This window comes from Varanus komodoensis, unplaced genomic scaffold (assembly GCF_004798865.1).
Source record: "Varanus komodoensis strain SLA01 unplaced genomic scaffold, ASM479886v1 scaffold1, whole genome shotgun sequence".
In the NCBI taxonomy this organism is placed as follows: domain Eukaryota; kingdom Metazoa; phylum Chordata; class Lepidosauria; order Squamata; family Varanidae; genus Varanus; species Varanus komodoensis.
Window position 1 is genome coordinate 125670720 of NW_025335268.1, and position 23276 is coordinate 125693995.

Below are 23276 nucleotides of genomic sequence, written 5' to 3' on the forward strand. Positions count from 1 at the left end.
AGAAAGAAAGAGAGAAAGGAAAAAGGGCGTTGCTTGGATGGACCTTTCACAGGTCCCCAACACCAGACCAAGGCACTTCTTAGGGGTGGGGGGAACTACTGCTCTCTAACAAAACTGGAACTGGCTGGGATTCCTTCTTGCGAAAAGGAGGCAGCTGAAGGGAGGACGATCAAGTCCACTTAAAAGATACTGCGGGTTTCCTTTTCCTATTTGGTAGCATCAGGAAAACTAGACGGAGTCCTGTGCAGATTTGACCGTCCTTTCTCCAGTAGCGCTTTCACCCACCACCAGGAAAACAGACCTTTTTTGTGCGTTTGTTTTTTTGGTTAGAGTTTGCATGCTGTTTGACGGTACGCTGCTTTAAAGCATCAAAGAAGAAGATCTCCCCCCCCCCCCCCCGGTTCGACCCTTCTGCACACAAGTCGATTGTAATGGGGGCCCTGGAGATTGTTGGGTTGTGCTTACTTTCTTTTCTCCTCTACTCTGGCAACACCATGGCTAAAGCTAGTCAAGGTAAGAAAAATCTACCCCTCGCCACCGTCTGTGCTTGCATATGATATGCACGTGTGTGTGTGTGTGTGTGTGTTAAATACATACGCGACTATTCCCCTGTTTTTTAACCCTTAGGTGAATTTGCGAGATTAGCAAATACCTTATTGTCGCTTGCAAAAGGTTTGCTTTTTTTCCATTAGTTTTTACTAATTATGTTAGTTAGAAATGCTTTGAAAATTGTTGTTTGGGTCGTGGGGATAGGAGAGGTGGATGGCTATGAGGAAAAGTTTAATTTCTTCCCCACAGTCAGAACCAAGAAATTTGCTATCTGTAATTTTTTCCCTGGTTCATTCTCTTGTTAATTTAATCGGCAATCGCTTTTGGAATGCTGACGAGACGTAACACGTGCATTATCATTGTTGAACGCGATTCGTGTTTATGCACCGCAGTGAGGCTTGAGATGTAGACATTCTTTGCGAAGAGACATTTTTTACGTGGATCTACCTGGAAAGGGCCTGATTATGTTGTGGTCTCTTCAGATTGAAAAAAATAGCACCTGATGGGTACTCGATCGTGTGCGCGAGCGCACGCACACACACACAGAAGCTTTACTTTGCAGTAATTGTAGCATGGCACTTCAGGATGAAATGGAAGGAAAAGCATGTGATAGAAATATCGGAGTGGGCAGGAGGTGTTTGATGAGTTAAGCAATATAGCAGTGGATTGTGCTGCTTCTTTCCCTTCTCTTGTACAAGTTGAAGAGAATCTCAAGGTTCCTGTGTTATCTATTTAAAAGTCTTCCTTTTTTGCAATAAAATAAGGAAAACTAGACTGGAAAAGTAGATGAGGTTTTTTTCTTGTGGTTCTTTGCAAGCTTTATAAAGAGAGGACTTGGCTTCAAGTAAAGCTTTATGATTTTAGCTTAGAAAGGAATGCTTAGGCTTTTCTCCCCTCTCCAATTATCTTCAGTGCACGCATTGCTTTCATATTCTTATCATAATATTTATTTATTAAGGCCTTTTGGTTTCAAATTCCATTGAAGCCCTGGCCAGATTTATGCTAAAACAGCAAAGCAAAATTCCATCCTGTAGAGACTTGACAGATACCTTCAGGGAAAGAAGGGGAGGGAGCATGATGTGAATTTGGGTTAGATTCTTGTTTGATGAAAATTAGCAGGTAAAAATGCCTTTACATCAGTTTCCAGTATAGGAGAACCAAAATGGCATTTCAGTGGAACCATGCTGGTTAACATGAGATGGGAATCCTGAGCATTTATTCTCAATTTAGAGTTTGTTTTTAAAAATGTTTTAGTTTAAAAAATAAAGATCATTGCATTTCAGAATATTTGAAACATTGACCTGTCATGAAGAAAATGTAAAATTAATTCTGTTACTGACAGCTGATTGTGAAAATGTTTCTTGGAAATTTGGGGGTACTGATGGAGGGTAAGTGATAGCCAAACACAAATTTGAACTTGGGCTCTTTGACTTTTTTCTTCCTTTGGAAATGGTTGTGATTTTGAATGAAAATTGCACATCAAGAGCAACATACACAGATATCTATGAAGTTTTGCAGAAACACAGTTGTCCTTGAAACACAAGGAAGTATTAGAATAGCTGGTATATTGATGGGTTGAAGACAAAAAAAAAAAAATCATTAGAAATCTGGCATCCAGTCATTTTCTGAATGAGCAGGTGGCCATAAGATGAAATGGATGTTTTCTTTAATGATGTGAGTGGATGCACTGAGTGGTCAGATTTGCCTGCATAGGGTCAAAGAAAATTTCTGCATACCAGAGGAATCCTTATGATGTGCAAGAGTTTTTTTAACTCCTCAAACCTGTCAAAAGTAACAGGGGCCAAGGGCAAGTGTATGCACACTACTCTAATGCTTCCTCCAAATGCCAGCAGTAGAGAGCAGCATGGAGGCAGCACCAGCTTTTCACTGGCAGGCTGAGAGTTAGATTGAAGAAAGGGAGATGCTGCTTGCTTTTCTTTAGCTTGGGGCCAAAAGGGAAAGGCTAAACTTCGGGTTGCAGTGCTTGTGCTGAGAACCAGCTCCATAACACCCTGTTCCTTAGAGATTTGCAAACCTAACACATGCTTCTGTGCATGTCTGACTTATTGAATTGGGAACTGGGGATAAATCAGATGTCCATCCAGTGCTCAAGAATTCTTTCTGCATTGCATTGCTTTGAAAGGGATGTCCATTTGGATTGATGTCTCTGTAAGTGCAGGTGGTTCACCTGAATGTACTGTTGATTTAACTTTTGGTTCTCAGTGAATTTCTTTGACTGGATGGATACAAAAGCATGGGGATGGGTGTGCAGAGGTGGGGATAAAGAGAGAAAATTTCTTTCTTGCTTGCTTGCTCTGCCCCTCTTCTTCCACTTCCGCATGGAAGTTTCACAATTTAATTAATGTTTGTGAGTACTTTAAGGGCCATCAACTGGAGGCCAAGGCCAAGTCTGACTTCATACAGAGTGCCAGCTGTTTTCCTCTCCCCCTGTTGCCAGTTCAGAGGCAAAGGCATTTGCAGAAGGAGCAGTGGATTTTGTTGTGAAATGTGACAGCTGTCCATTGAATGGTGAGGGAGAGGCTGGCCTGGCACATTCTATCCCATCTTCAAAAAGCTGACCAAACTTTTAAATGATGGATTTGCTCAGCCTGCCATGCTGTGACAGAAGCACTGAAGGCACCACAAGTACATGTTATGATAGTCAATTTAAGAAATAAGCTGTGTGTTTGTGTGGCTTATTCATTTATATTTCTTCATTACATTTCTGAATGCCATTCCCAAATCCCACTCAGATACTTCCTTGCTAACAGTCTTAATAATGTTATGAATGATCTGTTGGAAGTTTAGACTGAAAGAAACAGGTTTTGATCACCCACCAGACTCCTTTAAAGAAAAGTTGAAAGATTCTGTTTTTGTTGGGCATCTGCTATAAACAGTTTGGGGATAGTAGGTAGAATGAATGCATATCTCTTTAATCTAGGTTTCATAAACAGGTAATGGGAGATGTGAATAAATAAAGAGTTGTAAATGTTGTTCTGCCAGTACATTCTGCTTCCTTTGCACATGGAGGACAGTGCTCCAAATGTACGATTTGTTTGGGTGTTCAGATAGAGATGGAGAAAGGTAGAAGGTCTAACTAAGGTTGAAGCACTGCCTCAAACCACTAGACAGAAATACCTGAATTATACTTTGTGTGTGAACTTCAGGAATTTTGTTAGGTTGCAGTTCTCAAACCAAGTGTCATGTTATATTAATTGGGAGTTTTTCAGGGTATATGACTCAAGAGTTGTTAGGATTCATCTTTCTGCTCTCAAAGCTTGGATGAGAAATGGGTATAATGGCAATAATTTTTCTATAAACAGTATCTCTTGAATATCTGATCAGCCTGGATTTTGTTAATGACAGGAAGAAAGATATAAGAACCATGCTTTATAACTGTTGGAAATCAAAATGGTTGCATGTAGCAAAAATAACTGGGTTAATTTAGGATTATCAGGCCTGAGCAGGAGCAAATAAGTATACTGCCTCCCTTATGCTTGTCCCTTTTGCTTTCAATCAGGAACCTTGTTTCTGGGTTGTTGTTGGGCCATCTGAACCTGGAATTCTGGGTTGGTTAGAGTGCAATCCTATGCATGCTTAGGCAGAAAAAAAATCCAGCGTTTGTTTTGCGGAATGCTGAGAGTTTTAGGTATTTTTCTGCCTAAAATGAATAGGATTGCAACTTTATGGGTTAAATAATCTAGGGATATATTCACTTGGACCCAGAGTCCAGAATGAAAATATTCTGCTAATATTTCTTAAATGTGCTCTTGTACATGCCAGTTAGCACATCAGTTCTCCTCATGCAGAATGGCGGCCCAGTAAAATGCAGCAAAATTGGATTTTGGAAGAGCTAATGAGTACTAAATATACAGAGGATGAACAATTCAAATAACTGCTAACGTACAGTTAAAATCATTAATTTTGCTGTGATAAAATCTTAACTCTTCTATGGATTATCTTTCAATGGATTTTAAAGGTGTCTGGATCCTATTACAATTCATACCTCTCCAGAGGCAACACTGTACAACATGATTGTTAGAAGAATGATACAGAGAACTGATGGGTTTGGGAAATAATAAGATGGGTTCTTTTAAAGTCAAAATGCACCTGCAGGACCTAAAATGGGGGAGATTTTAAAGAATATAATTCACTTGATTGTAGATACATGATGATCTATTTTCTTCCACTTAATTCTTGCCACCTCCTCATATAACATCTCTTTTCTCTTCAGCCCCCTTTATTCCTCCTCCTGCTTATTCACTCAACAAATCATAAAGGATGATTGTCTCCTGTACCTCTGAAATATGAAATATAAAACCATAAACATTTCAACATGCAGCAGTTCAAAGGAGAACTTTGATTGAAAACATCTAACATGCCTGTACTTAGATTTTAGAGTGGGGTAGACTGGGAAAAAGGCAAAGAGTCTTCTTTTGTAACACTCATGCACAGTTTAAATGTTTGACACCTTGAATCATCCTGTCCTGAGGGGCATTAGTGTTTTGAAAGTGTAAAGGTTATATTGTTTATTCAAAAAGAAAAGTCACACTGGAATAATCTACATAGGAAAATATTCTAGAACAACTTTAACCTTCATTTTCAAAGTTATAAGTCCCCTGAGAGGCTTAGGAGAAGCTTATGATGATGGTAAATAAAGTGTACTCTGTCTTCACAATCTTAAACTAGCCTCAGTGTGTTGGCTTGTCTTCAGTTTATGCAGCACATCATGGGGCTTGTGCAATTCCACTTTCTTCAGTGGAATGTAAATACTTTAAGGATGGTTTTAATTAGTTTTTTAAAAAGCACCTAAAGAAACAAAGAATTCAGTTTTTTTCAATAAATGAAGTTAGCCTTTTAGTCTTTATGACTAATATGACATCACTCTGTGCAGAAACCTACCTAATGATGCCAGCCTTCAGGTCTAATTTACCAAATGCACTGCTTTTTTAAAAGTGCAAACCAGGAATGTAGAGCAATCGTTATCCATGTTAGTATAAAATAAGCATGCATGAGAGCAAAAACAAAGTTTACTTTTTCCAGAGTAGACTGTTACCATGAAAAACAGTAAAAACCAAACTTGGATCTTATAAAAAGACAAAAATAATGTAAAGAAATCTACAAAGAAATGTATATTGCAGTCAGACATTTGACATTGCACAGCCCCAAACCACAGGACTACAGTCTTATTATAAAAAGCAACAAGAGACACAGAGAAGTCAGCAAGCTGTAATGACAGAAAACGCTGTCAAATGCTCTGTTCTTCTTCTTTGGTTATTCACAAGAATGGACCTGAGACTGGAATTAGTTCATCAAGTCCTTTTAATGGGAGAAAAAACTATATATCACATTATTTTTATGGACATCAAAGACGTGTGAACCATATAATATTGTTTCATGAGTTATATATACAAGGTTGGCTATCTAAGTATAATTACACAGTATAATTACTTTCCATTACATAGTGTGCCTAACAAGGAGCAAGGCATGTCCCAACACAGTGTAATTAGGCTCAGTTTTTTTCCTTAGCAAAATACTTCATGTGTGAACATGGACAGGAGAACCCTTTTTTTAAGGGATTATATGGATCAGTTTTGATTGTGTACTGAGCTTCAGATGTGACATCTAGAAATACTCCTTTGCTAACAGTAGCCTTGAACAACTCTGCAGCTTTGAGCCTTGATTTCACTATTTTATGGATGGAACTAATGACTGTGTTTCAACAATTCTCCAAACCAAGGTTTAGTGGGTACAGATTAAACAATGAGTTAGAATGCTTCCTTCTCTCTTCTACTCCTGCATGCAACATTCTAGTCTACTGAAATATAGTTTACCTTGATGTTGAAATCAGCAGGCTATGGTTTGAGCTATGGGATTGGAAACCAGGGCAGCAAAGTATGATATGAGTAGACTAGATAGTAATATATTAACCTTGAATATATTGAAACTTAACCCAGCTGCTAATAAGCCATGGCTTGTTAACTGTGAACAGCCCACAACAAGAATCTTTATTTATTATATCCCACTTTTTTAAATCAAGGAACTCAAGGAGACTTGCATATTCTCTTCCTGTCCTCACTCTTATCCTCACAACCACAATTCTTTGAGATAGGTTGGGCTGAGAGACTGTGAGTGGCCCAGAGTCTCCTAGTTTGCTCCATGGCTGAGTGGAGACTAGAACCCAAATTTCTGGAGTCTCATTCTTGCACTTTTAACCACTACACCACACTGGCTCCTACTGCTTGTTCTTGGCTTGTGAACTGTGGATTGTTTGGAGTGGTTTATTATCTCGGCTGGGTTCACAGAACACAAAATCCACATTTCAACAGTAACAACAACCCATAGTTTAATGGCAGCGCACACTCAAGGTTGTCACATTGTCTAGTGTCACATATGCCATTCCAGAAACTTTTCAGAAAGGATTTTGGCCCCAATATATCTATAATCACAAGAAATGAATCATGCAGGTTGGTTTGGTGGCATCTCTAAGAGTGTCAGAAGATAGTATTTCCATATGATTTCTTTGGACTGGGCTGAACATTGAGGAGGTTGGGAAGTGAATCAGGAACATGTCTGGAAGTCTGCTTAAGCACACTTATGTCTCTTTAGTCTCTCATGCAATTGGGTCGTTTACCTTTAGCGCTATAATACTACTAGCTCCAGTATTTCTTGAGTGGTAATCAGTCTCTCTATATATGGGCAATTCCTGGGTTATGAACAAGTTCCATTCCTAAGAATGGAAATTCATCAAATTTACATCTAAGTTGGATCATGTGTAGCCCTCCACATTCAGGTAGGTTCAGGGTGCAGTACTCCTGTGAAACTGGAAAAACCCATAAATCTCTCCCCCCCACGCCACCCCACCCCACCCCACGCCACGCCACGCCACCCCAACTTACCAGTGCCTCCTCTTTGCAGCAAGAAAATGCTGGAGTGATTTCATGCTCTGGGTGGGTAGGGCAGTAAGGTATGCTTTGGAGGCCTCATTCTCTCCTCTTTCACTAACTTTCTTGATGGTGATGATGATTTTCTGCAGTAATTTTTTTAAATTAAGAGGCTTTATGGCCTATTTATGGCCTTGGACATTTGTAACTCAGGGACTGCCTGTATCTGGGAGAGGAAAGGTACCACTAGTGCAGTGGGTATGAGAAAAACTTGCTGTTGGCGTATAGGCATACTGCTATTTGCTTTGGGAAGAGAAGAGCAGGGGCAGAGCAAGTGCATCAGTGCTGGATTTGCATAGCAATATGGCCAGATGGAATAATGTATTTATGTTAAAAGTCTGATACTGTTCTTTGAAAGGGCTTGGGGTTAGTGTTCAGGAATGTAATTTGTTTACTTTTAAAGAAGGACATGCAAATACTATACTGCCTAATTGCTGATTAAGAAGTAAATAAGGGAGGCTTAGAACAAAAGTTGCAGGATGGAGTAGGGTGTCCCTATAGGAATGGCTAAAAATAGGATATAATATTTAAACATACTAGGCTACCTAGTTCTGATTGCTCTGCAATGATTCTTCCATTCCTCTATGGTTTTCAGATTTATTTATGAAATGACTAGCATATGAGCACTCCAGAATTGCTGTTGCCTGATAAAAGGTACACATAGCTGTTGCAGATAATATCCTATGCACAAAATAGGGAAGAGGGGACAAATTGTTTATCTCCAATGATATACGTTACAGTGCTCAATGGCTGCGCATGGTATTGGTAGTGGCAGAGAGAGGATAGGTTTAAGAAAGAGTCATGTGTATAACCCACAGGGCACTGTGCTATATGCCTTGTGTGGATCTGCCAGACATACAGTGCAAGGCTCAGTTGCTACTCAACATGAAACTGCCAGGCAGCTGAGCACCAAAGATAATCAGGTGGCCTCACTTGATTTCCCACATCATCATTTGGAAGTATTACACCTGTTTCTTGGGATGCAAGGGACTTTCCTTTCTCTCTCTATTGCTGCAGCTATCAATGCACTCTTCCCTCTACCCCCCGCCCCGCCCCCCTCCTCTTGCTGAATGGACTGACTTTTCTCTCATACCCTTGAAGCTGCATCAGCACTGCCTGAAGGAAAAGCAAACAAGTACATGGAGGGCAATGTGTTAGAAGCCAGTTGTTAGGAGTTTCCGTTAGCATCCTTTTTCCAGTGCTGAAAGTCCCAGTGGCTTTATGATGAAGGTGTGACCCTTCCCTCTTCAAACCCATGGTACAATGCTATGCACACTTACTTAGAAGTAAATCCTAGTGGGACTTCCTTCTGAGTAAGCACATTTGTGTGGGTTCAGTAAAGGTTTTTCTGTTGCAATTATTGTAGTTATTGCTAAGACAAGGCGTATCTGGTTCAATGATCAGGGTTCAGCATTCTGTTCCCAGCATTGCCAGTGATATGCCTCTGGGAAGCCCAAAAGCAGGATGTAAGTGCAACAGAACCCTTGCACTGTTGACCCCTAACAACTAGGCAGAGGGTTCTGACCCTGGAGAATAAATACAGTTGCCACAACTAGCATCCATTGGTAGCCTTATTTTCTATGAATTTTCCTAATCTCTTTTTAAAGTCATTAATTATGGTGAGCATTGCTACATCTTCTGATAGTAAATGCTACAAACCTGTCTAGGTTCTGTTTCTTGCTCACTTTGGAATGTGGCAGAATTTGGGGGACTAGCTGTTAGATTACATCTTACATCACACTAGTACTGCTGTGATCACTACCCCATTCCATTACCATTACAGACAGGTGAGATTTTACAAGAGCTTTAAGTCACTTAGAGTTGCCAATTTCACTGAAAATCTGCTACACCAAGCTATAATCTTTGAGATACCTGAAGCATGCTCCCTAAGCTCTTTAAACCCATTTCTTAAGATTGGGGGAGGCAAAGTTGCTGGCATTTTTGCCACTGCCTTTTATAATCTTACAGACAAAGCAATGTGTCTTCTTGTGACCAGACTCCTTAAGTGTAATACAAATTGCCTTAGGAAGCGCCTTCCTCCAAAGAAAATGCACCACAGAGTCTGAGGTGGCTGTTAGTTCACTGGTAAAAGGACTACTGAAGTTATAAAGTTCTAATTTGGCTTAACTGAAATGGAAACTTTGCAAGACTGCCAACAACTACATATATATACATTCACCATGTATGTTCATGTATATTATATACAATTAAAAATAAGCTTCAAAAATTCAAATTTCTTTGGAACAGAAGAAAATTATGGATTATTTTTTCTAGGTGTATATGTTTGCTAGCTGCCTGTTTCCACCCCCCCCCCCATTGCTTTTACAATAATTTTCTGGAGCTTTCAGCTTGAAACACAGCAATTAAACAGCTGGAGGGGAAAGCAGCCCAAACTATTACCTATGTTTGAAATAGGTATTTCAAACTCATTTAAAATATTTGACAAGCAAACTGACTAATTTTTTAAAAAAAATCTGTATGTCTGTATGCAACAAGTAATATGTGACTCCAAAATTCAACTCGGGTCTGACAGGTAGTCATTATCATATGAACAAGGATAATTTACATTCACCACAGGTAAAGCCTCTTGACCAGTCCAGCCTGTCCCCTTGGAATGAGCATGTTAAAATTGCTAATAAGAAATGCTGAATAGATTTATTAATTTACCAAAGCATTTGCTTGATTGATCCATGTATATATTACTTTGATATTGTTTTCTGGGGAGAGAGGGTAATGTTTCAAATTGTTGCTACTTGAATTGGAGAGGTCAAAGGTATGAGAGTTATAGTGGGAAGATGAGGCTATCAGTGGCAACTAGCCCCTGTGGCTATGTGCCACTAACAGTAAAAGAAACATGTTATGTTATTCTCGAAGTTGTGTCCGACCCATCAGGACCCTATGGACAACATTCCTCTAGGCCCTCCTATCCTCCATCATCCCTCGGAGTCCACCTAAGCTCACACCAACTGCTTCAGTGATTCCATCTAGCTACCTCATCCTCTGCTGTCCCCTTCTTTTGCCATCAATCATTCCCAGCATTAGGGTCTTCTCCAGTGAGTCCTTCCATCTTATTAGGTGGCCAGAGTATTTGAGTTTCATCTTCAGGATCTGGCCTTCTAAAGAGCAGTCAGGGTTGATCTCTTCTAGGACTGACCGGTTTGATCGCCTTAGGACGATCAAGGGACTCGCAGGAGTCTCCGCCAGCACCACAATTCACAGGCCTCAATTCTTTGGCGCTCAGCCTTCCTTATGGTCCAACTTTCACAGCCATACATTGCAACTGGGAAAACCATAGCCTTGACTATACGCACTTTTGTTGGCAGGGTGATGTCTCTGCTTTTTAGTATGATGTCTAGATTTGCCATAGCTTTCCTCCCAAGGGGCAAGCGTCTTTTAATTTCTTGGCTGCAGTCCCCGTCTGTGGTGATCTTGAAGCCCAGGAAAATAAAATCTGTCACTACCTCAATTTCTTCCTTATCTATTTGCAGGAAGTGAGAGAACCAGATGCCATGATCTTAGTTTTCTTAATGTTGAGTTTCAAGCCAACTTTTGCACTCTCCTCCTTCACCAGCATCAAGAGGCTCTCTAGTTCCTCTTCACTTTCTGCCATTAGAACAGTGTCATCTGCATATCTGTGGTTGTTGATATTTTTCCCAGCAATCTTAATTCCAACTAGCCCCACCTTTCTCATGATGTGCTCTGCATGTAAGTTAAATAGACAGGGTGACAGTATGCAACCTTGCCGTACTCCTTTCCCAATTTTGAACCAATCAGTAGTTCCATGTCCAGTTCTCACTATTGCTTCTTGACCTGCATACAGGTTTCTCAAGAGACACATAAGATGTTCTGGTACTCCTGTCTCTTTAAGAACTTGCCACAATTTGTTGTGATTCACATGATCAAAGGCTTTAGCATAGTCAATGAAGCAGAAGTAGATGTTTTTCTGGAACTCCCTAGTTTTCTCCATGATCCAGCACATGTTGGCAATTTGATCTCCAGTTCCTCTGCCTCTTTGAAACCCTGCCTATTCTTCTGGTAGTTTCCAGTCCACATACTGCTGGAGTCTTGCTTGTAGGATTTTGGGCATAACTTTGCTAGCACGTGAAATGAGTGCAATGGTGCGGAAGTTTGAACATTCTTTGGCATTGTCCTTTTTTGGAACTGGAATGTAAACTGACCTTTTCCAATCTTGTGGCCACTGCTGAGTTTTCCAAGTTTGCTGGCATATTGAGTGTAGCACTTTAACAGCATCGTCTTTTAAGATTTTGAATATCTCATCTGGGATACTGTCTCCTCCACTAGCTTTGTTGTTGCTCAGACTTCCTAAGGCCCTTTTGACTTCACATTCCAGGATGCTTGGCCTGGAGGTCAGTGGCCACCCCATCGTGGTTATCAGAAACATTAAACTCTTTCCTGTATCGTTCCTCTGTATAATCTTGCCACCTCTTCTTAATCTCCTCTGCCAGGTTCCTGCCATTTTGGTCCTTTATCGTGCCCATCTTTGTCTGAAACATTCCCTTCATATCTCCAACTTTCTTGAAGAGATCTCTAGCCTTTCCTATTCTGTTGTGTTTTTCCATTTCTTTACACTGTTCATTTATCTCTTCTAGCTATTCTCTGAATTCTGCATTCAATTGGGTGTATGTTTCTCTTTCTCCGTTGCCTCTCGCTTCCCTTCTTTCCTCAGCTATTTGTAAAGCTTTCTCAGACAGCCATTTTGCTTTCTTGCATTTCTTTTTCTTTGGGATGGTTTTAGATGCTACCTCTTGTACATCTAAAGAGGTAGCATATATGTTGCGAACCTCCGTCCATAGTTCTTCAGGCACTCTGTCTATCAGATCTAATTTCTTAAATCTATTTGTCACTTCTAATGTATATTCATCAGGGATATGATTTAGGTCATACCTGAGTGGCCTAGTGCTTTTCCCTATTTTCTTCAATTTAAGCCTAAATTTTGCAACAAGAAGCTCATGATTTGAGCCCCTGGTCTTGTTTTTACTGACCGTATAGAGCTTCTCCATCTTTGGCTGCAGAGCACATAGTCAATCTGATTTCTGTGTTGACTATCTGATGATGGCCATGTGTAGAGTCGTCTCTTGGGTTGTTGGAAAAGAGTGTTTGCTATGACCAGCATGTTCTCTTGACAAAGTTCTGCCAGCCTTTGCCCTGCTTCATTTTGTACTCCAAGGCTAAACTTGCCTGTTATTCCGGTTATCTTTTGGCTTCCTACTTTAGCATTCCAATCTCCCATGATGATAAGGACATCATTTTTTGGAGTTAATTCTAGAAGGTGCTGTAGGCCTTCATAGAACTGGTCAACTTCAGCCTCTTCAGCACCAGTGGTTGGGACATAGACTTGGACTACTGTGATGTTGAATGGTTTACCTTGAAGTCGAACTGAGATCATTCTGTCATTTTGAGTGTCCTTTCGGCTTTGACCCAGTCACTTCATTTTTTCTGTCTCTATTAAGTACTAATTCTTTGCTCTTCCCCAGTAGCACATTGGATACCTTCTGACCTGAGGGACTCATCTTCTGGCATCATCTCTCTTTGCCTGTTGATACTGTCCATGGGGTTTTCATGGCAAGGGTACTGGAGTGGGTTACCATTTCCTTCTCCAGTGGATCACGTTTTGTCAGAGTTCTCTGCTACGACCTGACTGTCTTGGGTGTCCCTGCACAGCATAGCTTATAGCTTCATTGTGCTACACAAGCCCCTTCGCCATAGCAAGACAATGATCCATGAAGGGGAAAAGAAGCATAATGCTTCGGAAAAACAATGGTGAGGGAACAAAAATGGGAGAAGGCTGTTGCTCCCACATCCTGCTTGTGACCTCCCTGGAGACTTATGGTTGACCACTGGAAAATAATATGCTGGACTAGATAGGCATTTTGGTCTGATCCAGTAGGGATCTTATGTTCTTAAAGGACATTCGTGTGTGGGAGAATGTGTGTCCCTTCTTTCTGCTTCAGTAGTCTGGCTCTGCATCAGATTTTGAAATCTCTGCTTGAGATGCAGCACTTTCTGTAGATATTTGGGGTCAGGAAGCCAATTCTCAGAATTGAATTGACATACTATGGATATGGATACAGTGGATCCATAAAGTGTCCAGTATATGCAGAAGTGTTCATGTGTTTGCTTCCCCATATGCTTTTCCTGCAGCTCCTAGTCCATATTCATTGTGCTGTTGCTTGGCTGTCCTGTCACTTTCCTACTTCAGTTTGTGCTAGATCTTCCCCAGATCTGATTAGTGCAGATTTTATTGTGGCAAGTTCGTCATATGAATGAGTTCTTACTAGCACTATCAGCAGGTGCCAGATGAAACCTAGAAGCTATTCCCCTTTTCTGGAAGGTGAGAATCATAATGTAGACTGTCAAAGTAATTAAATATACACATGCTGCCATCTTTGTGGTGGCCACTTGTCATGGCTGGACCATAGGTATCTCTCTGGAGCAAGTCTGTAGCTAGAAACTGGGGTCAAAACCCAAGAGTGATGGGGATCAGAGAGCAAAGGGCAAGAAAAGGATACCTTGGAAAGCTTTTCTTGCCCTATCTTATTCACATCGTGTTACAGGGGTTCATTTATTGTCTCATATTGTAAGCTTCCTGTGTTTTCCCATTACCGTCTGGTCTTTTTTCTTGTTCCGAAAAATCTTGTAAGGAGAGAAATATAGAATAGTTGCACAGTGCCCTTTGATTAGCAATGTTAGGAGCTACCTGTTCGGAGGCATCCTGTATCGTGCAAACAAATTTTCATGAAGACAGGATGTGCTCTCATACTGCTGCTCACCCAGGAGGTGCTGATGGCCAGCCTGGGTAGAGTCAGTCCAGTAGATTCTTCATGGAGAACCTGTAGTGACGCCAATTGCCACAGGGGACAGTGATTAGCTATTTCTGTTATCACTTACCAGGTAACTGCATAAGTGCATGCCTAAATTTGGCCTTGGTATGAGGACAGGAGGGGAAAGTACTTCTGATGTCCATTCTTTTTTCACATAATTTAACTATATGGAAACCATCAAAGGCCCAGCTCAAATGCTGCACAGTGAACTATAACCTTGCTTAGGCCATGTTGAAATGACCTAAATTTAAGTTTCCAATCCCTTATTTTAAGAGAATTATACAGTCTTTCATATAGACCAAGACTACTGTACTGTAATTTTATTTGCTTGGTATTACACTTGTTTTCTTAGTTTTTTAATTCCTAGTTCTATTCATATTGGGGTGGCTGTATGTTTAAAGTACACAGAGTTCTAGAGAGGCTGTGTTCAAAACAGTTTGATTTTCCAAAGGCAGCCAAGGTAGGCTCAAGTGGGAAAGAGAGCATTTCTTCCATTTAGCTCACTTGCTCTACAAGTGAACATTTCATTGACATGGAGCAAATGGAGTTCTAGGTATGTATTATCCCAAAATACTTAGCTTTTAAGGGCAGTATCAAAGTTGAAACTAGCACCAACATAAATTACATTGTGCAAGCATAAGTTAGCTCTAGCTCAGTACCAACAATATTAGCTGGTGCAATGGGTTTCCCCAGAAAACCTGTCATTCCAACAAACTTTATTGCTATTGCACAAGAGTTTGGGTGCCAAATCAAGTTCTCCAGTGTTCCCCAGATGGCCTCTCACCCTTCACCTGGTCCCAGCTGATTTTGTACAACCACCAATCATTCCCAGGTTTTGTGCAGCTTCTTCCCCATTCTAGATGCTCAAAATGCTTCTCCCGAGGCTTTGTTATTGGCAAGAGGAAGACTCAGCTAAAATATGCTAATATCGTTGGCATTTTGACCCCATATATTTTGTCTTCAGCCCTCCACCACCACTGGAACGCAGTTCCCAAGAGCTTCTTCAAAATGGAATTTGCCTCTCAACACCCTTGTGCTAGCACACCATAATTTAGGTAAGCATTAGTGTTGACTTGGATAATGCCCACTGTGTCTTGGGTACTCATTTAGGGTATGAAAGCATTGTCCAGATGGATCTGCCAGACCTGGTATCAGCTCTTGGTGTCCTAGAGTAATTAGCATGGCCACAGCAACCTAGCAGAGCCCATCAGTACTAGTACTGCACCCCATGCCAGCCAGCTAGTTCTGTGAGCAGCCATTTTGATTTCTTACAATGGCCTGGAAAGACTCTACAGCAGGCATTGTTGGAAATTACAGTGGGGGTGACTACCTGCCCTTGGAATCCTGGTGCCACCATTGTTGCCAGGTTAGCCTGTCAGCATAGAAAGGGCACCACCAGAGTGTATTTTGAGTAGTTCTCCCCCTACAAAACGTGAAGCTAGCACTGTTTCCCTCATTCAGTACACTTGGACAAATCCTAAAACCATTATACCTTTGATATTGGAGTTTAGTCTCCACTTTAAATCCCTGCAAACCTTCTAACATCCTGACAGAATAACAGTAAGTCATAACTTCATTGATGCTTGGAAATCTTCCAATTTTTGATATGGTTTGGATAAGGATACTAGCTGCATTTTAAACTACCTTTGGAGTTGGGAACATTGCATATGCATGCAATATGGATGTAAGAGCTTGAATTTATGCTTTGATATGTTTTATCTCATTATTAGATTAAAAAGCAGTATTTGTATAAAATGTTGTTATGAAAGTGTAGGATAAGCTTTGCTACTAAGGCAGTCACTAATCCTTTCCATTTTTGTACCTGTAAATATCCTTTAATTTATGCATTTTAAATATTTCTCATATACCCTTCATATATATCATATAATAATTTCATGGGGGGAAACTTTGATTCTTGGCTCTTCTCTCCCTCCCTCCCTGTGAGTGTATGTGTTCTGCCTTTGGTAGTTTCATCAAACCCCATGGTTTTCAGTACCCCTACACACAGATGACCCCCAACTCTGTATCACTATTCATGAAGTAGCTTCCTTGCTCAAATCCCAACCTTCATTACTCAGATATTTATTTATTTACTTACTTACTGTGTGCTGCTACCTATTCCAACAGGAATCTCTAAGTGGCATTTCTGCCTGGATGGTTTGTCAGTCCAAGTGCAAATGTCTCATCTTTCTTCCCAAGCTTCTTTGTTTGTTGCCCTTAGCCATGGACAACCTTACCAACCATCTTGTTGAGCAGACTTGTATCATTTGCCCTCTTATCACTCAGGTCATGTGATATCCTTCCTTATATTCCTATACTAGATTCTTGTCCTGAAACCAGCACAGTATCTTTGTTGTTACAGATAAAGCCCTCTGTGGCCTTGGCCCACTTATCTGTCCTTCCTTGCAATTTTGGTTCTTCCAGTGCCACTCAGTCCCCTGTCTTGACTCAGTCATCTCCTGCTCCCTCAAAAGATACGAACCTCTCTTTCTTACTGACCAATATATCTGGAATTGTATCCAAGAACACCTGTATGATGCTACGATTCTAATTCTAATTTAAAATTCTATTCTTTTAAGTCCCCCTTCAAAACTCAGCTTTTAAGTTTTTGGCTCAATCATCTAGTTCCCTTGACATGATGTGATGTAATGTAACTGAAAAGACTTTGTCCATCTTTTTTGAACCAGAAGACATTTGCTAGAGAAGAAAAGATAAAATAGATGGACCATGCCCTTTGATGATGAGTAATAGGAATCTGGAAGCATCCTAGGGCCTTTTTAGGGAAAGAAGTCCTAACAAGATACAACCAAAAAGGTTATTTTTCTACCCATCGGATCTCTTCACCTAGATGCGTAGAGCTCATAGATTTTAGTAGTCCTTAATGGCCCTTCAGAAGAGATAGAAAATGTTACCTAAAATTAAATAAATATTTGCAGATGGCTTAAATAAGGACATGCTTCCAAAGATACCAGAATTGATTAAAGCAAGTGGCAGAATATTATGCTCACCAGAACCATATTCCAGTTAATATGACTCAGGAAGTACAGTGGATACAACCAAGCAACAAAACAAAACAACTCTTGACCAGTTGTTGCAGACTTTCCTGGAAGGGTGTGTTTGTTCCTCAGCATTGGTACCACAACTGAGAAGGCCATGCCTTTTGTACCCATTTGTGAACTTGCAGAGAAACTTAAGAGTGGAAATTCAAATGCATAGTTTTGCAAATCTTAGGTTCCTTTCCCTATTCATCTTAAGTCTATGTCAGTTCATGGCCTTCTTCTCTCTGACTGTGATCTGCTTGTAATGGAGCAAACAATCTTTCCTCTCTATTGGGGAGTCTAACAGAGGCAAACTATAAGAAAATTTGGGTAAAGGCTAAGACTGGAAATTCTGGTAATTTGCTGTGGACTGCATTATCATACCTGAAGTTGCAGTCTCTGTGATTACCAAGAAATCAGGACTGTGAGCGAAATCCAACAATAAATGCATGTGCTTTGCTTCTTTGAAATACATATGCCCGTGTCTTGACACCTATTTTAAAAAAGAAACAATACTTTCCTTACCTTTTCCTTCAGCCTGTGTCCCTAGAGGTCTGTTGAAGGCTAGAATGACAACCAGTAGTTTGGCTCTCTGTCCTGAGCACCTTCAGAAGAGATGGAAAAAGTTATCCAAAGTTAAATATAGCTTTGCAGATGGGTACAATGTGCGAAGCCTGGTAATTCCAGAACCTCTGTCTTGAATGAGAAGTAGTTTAGATGCATCTTGGCAAATCCCACTCTTCTGTCTGTGGTGGGATGAGACTTGTCCTTCCCAGGGCTGTGGTATCTGCAACTAGGATGCACTCAGCACAACTGGAGATTTGCTGGGAGACAAAATGCTATTGTCCATCTTAAAGCCTTTGCCAAAGTTTGCAAAATTTCTAAATGTGCCTTGGGCCAGAATGTGGAGTCTGTGGCTATGTGCAGGCAAGCAGCAGTGCTTTGAAGCGGAAGGAAAAGGTTAGGGGGTGCTGCATATCCTGCTGTGAGCATTAGTATTTAACTTCTGAACCCTCAACCACAGCCTCACTCGTGGGTTACTGGCCTAATATCTCCAAGGGTCTGGAGCCGCTCCCATTTAGTGGCAAGCTCTCTATGAAGCCCTAGTCTCATTTAGAAAAATGTGGTCACTGAGTTTTCTGAATGGCCTTGTTTGGAAGGCCCAGCTCTATTCCCGGGGGTGAGAAAATATGACTCAAAGTAGAATTTACTTTTTTGCGGGCTGTCGCTGTTTTTTCTCATCTTTTTTATTTACACACATTTTAAATGTGCAAAATTATGTCAGTGCAGGTCTGTTGGGTATCTGTGCTATTTATTTATATATGTATGTGCATAGATTTTGCATATCGGTGCAAATGTGAGTGGGGAAGTCGCCTATTCCAATGTAAAAGATGATTTACATTTCTATAAGAAACAGAAGAAGAAATTGTCCCTTTTTCTTGCCAGATTTGATTTACTGATATCCATGATTCCTCAATTTGTCAGCATAATGAGATATCATGCAAGTCAGGCTCTGTGTCATATTTGATTCTGATTCCTGTGTCACATTTTCCACAAGCTATTCACTCCTGTTCCAGGGGCAGCAATGGCAATGGATTTTTTTTTCTTACCCAGCTATTTTTCTCAGTTGTAGATGAAAGAAGCTTTTCATAGTCAAGACTGTAACAAAAACACAGTGAAAATGGGAAAATCTGCTGTGTCCTGCCATCCCTGTTTATGAAAGGGTCATAACTCAGTGGCAGAGCACCTACTTTGCATGTAGAAGGACCCAGGTTCAGACCTAACTTACCTAGGTGGGGCTAGGAAAGATTCTTGCCTGAAACCTTGTAGGGAATGACTTTGTCCATCAATACCAACAGTGATGAGCTGGAAGGACCATTGTTTGAGTTCACTATAATGCAGCTTCCTAAGTTCCATATGGTTTAACTGCAAAGCTCCGCCTCCCCCCCCCCCCACTTAACCAAGCCTATGGTAGAAACTTTAGGTGCAGAAAAGAGGACCCTTTTCCTGACTCTCAAGGCTAACCTAAATATTACAACCTAACATGTAATTTGGACTTTCATGATTTCATGCCCTTCACTGTGCCATATTCCCTACAGAATTTATTTATTGCATTTCTGTACTGCCCATACGGCTCTCAGGGTGGTGTACAATATACTGTATATAACAAAAAACCCAGCAATAAAACAGAACAATAAAAAAAAACTAAGCAACACTACAAACTGAATAATAAAAATTACAACAGTCCATAAATCAACTCCAGGCACCGAAGCAATGATAAAACTAGTCTAAGATTGGTTATGTCAGAATCCCGGAATCTCAATTTGAGAAGAGGAAATAAAACTCAGGGTCGTAGGAAAGATCAGTCGTTATGAACCTCCGCGTCTTTATTGTCTATCCCAGGTTCCCGCGGTTGACTCACGATAATGCATTACAAGGCTAGCAGAGATAAACTCGCTGCAAAGCTTCAATACCATTACAGGGCATTTATAAGTACACAGGTACAGGAAAATTGATGACAGAATGCAGAGATTACAGTAAGTTTCTGAGGTCGTCACATACAGAACTGATAAATGTCATTCAATCACACTGTAACAATGAGATTAAAATATTTCTAATTGCCTGTATTGACACTTTAGTTGAGTAACTTGAACCCATCTCCAGGTCTGCTCAGACATGCAAATTCAAGCTACTAGAAACTGTTCATGATAAGCTCAGACCCTTATCTCGACTCTAAACAGTCTGCAAGATCAGGGCACATGAAGCCCTCTGGGCTATCAAAAGATTATTGTAAACTGAATTCCAACAATGACTATTTACAATTTGGACTAAAATGGCCTGTCTACTGTAGCCTACAGCTAAAGGTGAGAGAAAGGAGCAGGGAATGCCATTTTAAACAGTGACTGCTTGGTTTTGAGAAGGAAGACAGGATTTGATCCCACAATGCAAAGGCACACAGGAGTAATGCTTTTCATACAGGATTTACCCAGTTTTCCCAACAGTTATAACAGAAATATTAATAGCTCTGAGTTTTAAAATGTCTGCTAAATAAAGTCTGTCACACCAGGCATACCTTGTTGGGGAGCATGTTCTACAGATGGAATGCAAGCATGGAGGATGCCCCTCTCTTGTTTGGCTCTCAGAAGGACCTCTCCAGCAGATCTTAATGGTTGGGTAGGTAATTATGCCTCTCATTGCATAAGCTGCTTTTTGGTTCAGGAAAGATGCCACGCTTTGTTCTTCTAACAGGACTCCAGCATGGAAGGAATATATTAGAACTCTTTTCTGGCTTACTACAATTCCAATCCTGATTGCGGGTGGCAGCTGCTGTTTAAAGAGGAAAAAATTAGCAAAGTGTGACTCATAGTTTGGTCCTCAGCTACTGCTGTTGTTTACCATGATGTTTTGATCTTTGATATGACTACAGTCAAACAGGTGAGGTTTGGCAATGATGAAGGGTGCGCATGTGATTTAAGTGCTGCCTTTTCCCTCCAGGAGGTGGTGCTGGCATAAGGTGGTGGTGGTGGTGATGTCCTTCCCTGGTTTGCTTTTTTCCTAAGTTGTACTCTAGTATTGGAAGAGAGTTTGGTTGGAACAAAAGCACTTTGGTGGGATGAGTTATGGGAAAGTGAGGATGAGGAGGGTTCAGTACCAGGGGCAAAGGCATGGCATCACCAGTTTCAGGCCAGAAAATGGTGACCCTCAAGGGGCTGAGGAAATTGTATAATTTATAATATGACTCCAATTTTCTGTTAAAGCATTTTGAACATGACAATCCTATGTCAGATGGAATGGTCACTGACTTCCTGAGTGAGAAGTTTCTTTGTTCTCTGAGCACTCTTGAAACACATTAGGCATAACAGCAGAAAAATAGGGTGTGTTTATGAATAAATTCTACTATTTCCTTGTGGCATTCATCTCTTTGTCTTTTTCTGCCTGAGGGCTCAGCTTATGTCAACTGCCTCACCCCACCCCCCTTTACTCTAAAGAGCAAAACTAATGCACCCTTAGCACCAAACTGTTGGTGATTTTTATATGATGCTTTCTCAGCGCCACTCTTTCTTACAGCTTGTGACATTTTGGTTGGTCCTTCTCTAATGTGACTTTTGGATTTTTTTTCTTTTTCTTTTTTTATATATATATTATTAAAATTTTTAAACTAAGACTGAAAAATCAAACATCACAAACATTAACATTGGATTCACTGGGTCAACCTCCTACTACATATTTTTTAACATTCTAATATCAAATTCCAGTTAGTTTATCATAGTTTGAAAAACATCTCTAAATTTATGCCAAGTCCCATTTCTCCAGCCAATTATAAAAAGAGTCCCAAGTTCGATAGAAATCAGTATCCTCTTTCTCCTTCAACGATATAGTTAGTCTATCAATTTCTGCACAGTCCAAGATCTTTCTTAGAATCAATCCATTGGTGGGCAGCTCCTCACTTTTCCAATATTGAGCAAATGCAATCCTCGCCGCTGTAATTAGATGCAACATCAAATAGATTTCCTGTCTGTTAACATCTTCCAGTATAATGCCTAACAAGAAAACTTCGGGTTTAAAAGCAAAGGGTTTTTGTAATATTTCCTCCATCCATCTGTGTATTTTAATCCAGTACTTTTTTGCGTTGTCACAAGTCTACCACATATGATAAAAAGTACCCACTTTATGTTTACATTTCCAACATCTATTTGACATATTTGGAAACATCTTAGCTAGTTGACTTGGTGACAAATACCATCTATAGAACATTTTATATGTTTTCTTTATACGAAGTTGCTAAAGTTACTTTAATGTTTCTTTCCCATAGTTTTTGCCACTTTTCTAGTTCAACATTAAATCCAAAGTTTTGTGCCCATATTATCATAGTTTCCTTAACCTGTTCTCCTTCCATTTTCCTGTCAAGTAAAAAATCATATAGTCTTTTAATAATTTTCTCATCTGTTTTAAGCATCACTTGATCAAATTCTGTTAGGTCCTCTATAGAACCCCCATCTTTTACAATCCTTAGCATATCTTGATTGCATCTGCACCTTATACCACCAGGAAATATTAAGTCCCTGTTCTTGTATTCCTTGCTCCAGTTTCAGGCCACTATCCTTATCCAGGATATCGCCATATCTTATGATCTTTTCAAAGTTCAATACATTTGGATATACAAAAGCTTCCATAGGTGAAAGCCATCTTGGTAACTTATTATACAGTTTTAGCTTTAGTTTTTCCCACACTGACATTAAAGATCTTCTAATAAAATGACTCAGGAAGGACCCATGTGACTTAGCTTTTTCATACCACATATAAGCATGCCATCCCATCTGCAAGTCATGACCTTCAAGATACAAAATTCTCTTATTTTGCAACGTTACCCATTCTTTTAACCAACTTAAAACAGACGCTTGATAATACAACATCCAATCAGGAAGACCAAAACCTCCATTTCTTTTAGCTTCCTGAAGCATTTTTAATTTAATCCTTGGTGTTTTTTTTCTCTAAATAAATCTCGAGATATGAAAGTTTAAGTCATCAAAGAATTTTTTATCAATTTTTATGGGAATCATTTGAAACAAAAACAAAAGTTTAGGTAATATATTCATTTTGACAAGAGCTATTCTTCCCATCAAAGATAATTGTAAATTGGCTCATTTTTCCAAAAAGCCTTTAATATCCTTCAATACTTTATCATAATTGTCTTCTTTCAAGATAGTACATTTAGCTGTAAGATAGATTCCCAAGTATTTAATCTTTTTAACAATCTGCAAGTCTACTTGTTCCTGGAGTCTTTCTTTTTGTTCTCGCGTAAGGTTTTTAACTAACAATTTCATTTTTTCTCTATTTTCATTCCCGTAACTTCACCATATTCTTCAATCCGTTGTAGAAGTTTGGGCATTGTTGAAAAAGGT

The 23276-nt window shown here is 40.0% G+C and overlaps 1 protein-coding gene across 7 annotated transcripts in view; it reads left to right on the forward strand.

Moving 5' to 3' along the window:
• Positions 1-400: 400 nt before the first annotated feature.
• Positions 401-23276, forward strand: part of SCUBE3 (signal peptide, CUB domain and EGF like domain containing 3) — a 139969-nt gene continuing 117093 nt past the window's right edge. For all 7 annotated transcript variants that reach the window (XR_006416138.1, XM_044444775.1, XM_044444778.1 and 4 more), the window contains exon 1: positions 401-513. Coding sequence is in view for 6 of the 7 variants with exons in the window: in XM_044444775.1 (XP_044300710.1) it covers positions 432-513 (82 nt within the window). In the remaining variant the exon portion in view is untranslated. The remainder of the gene's footprint in view (positions 514-23276) is intronic.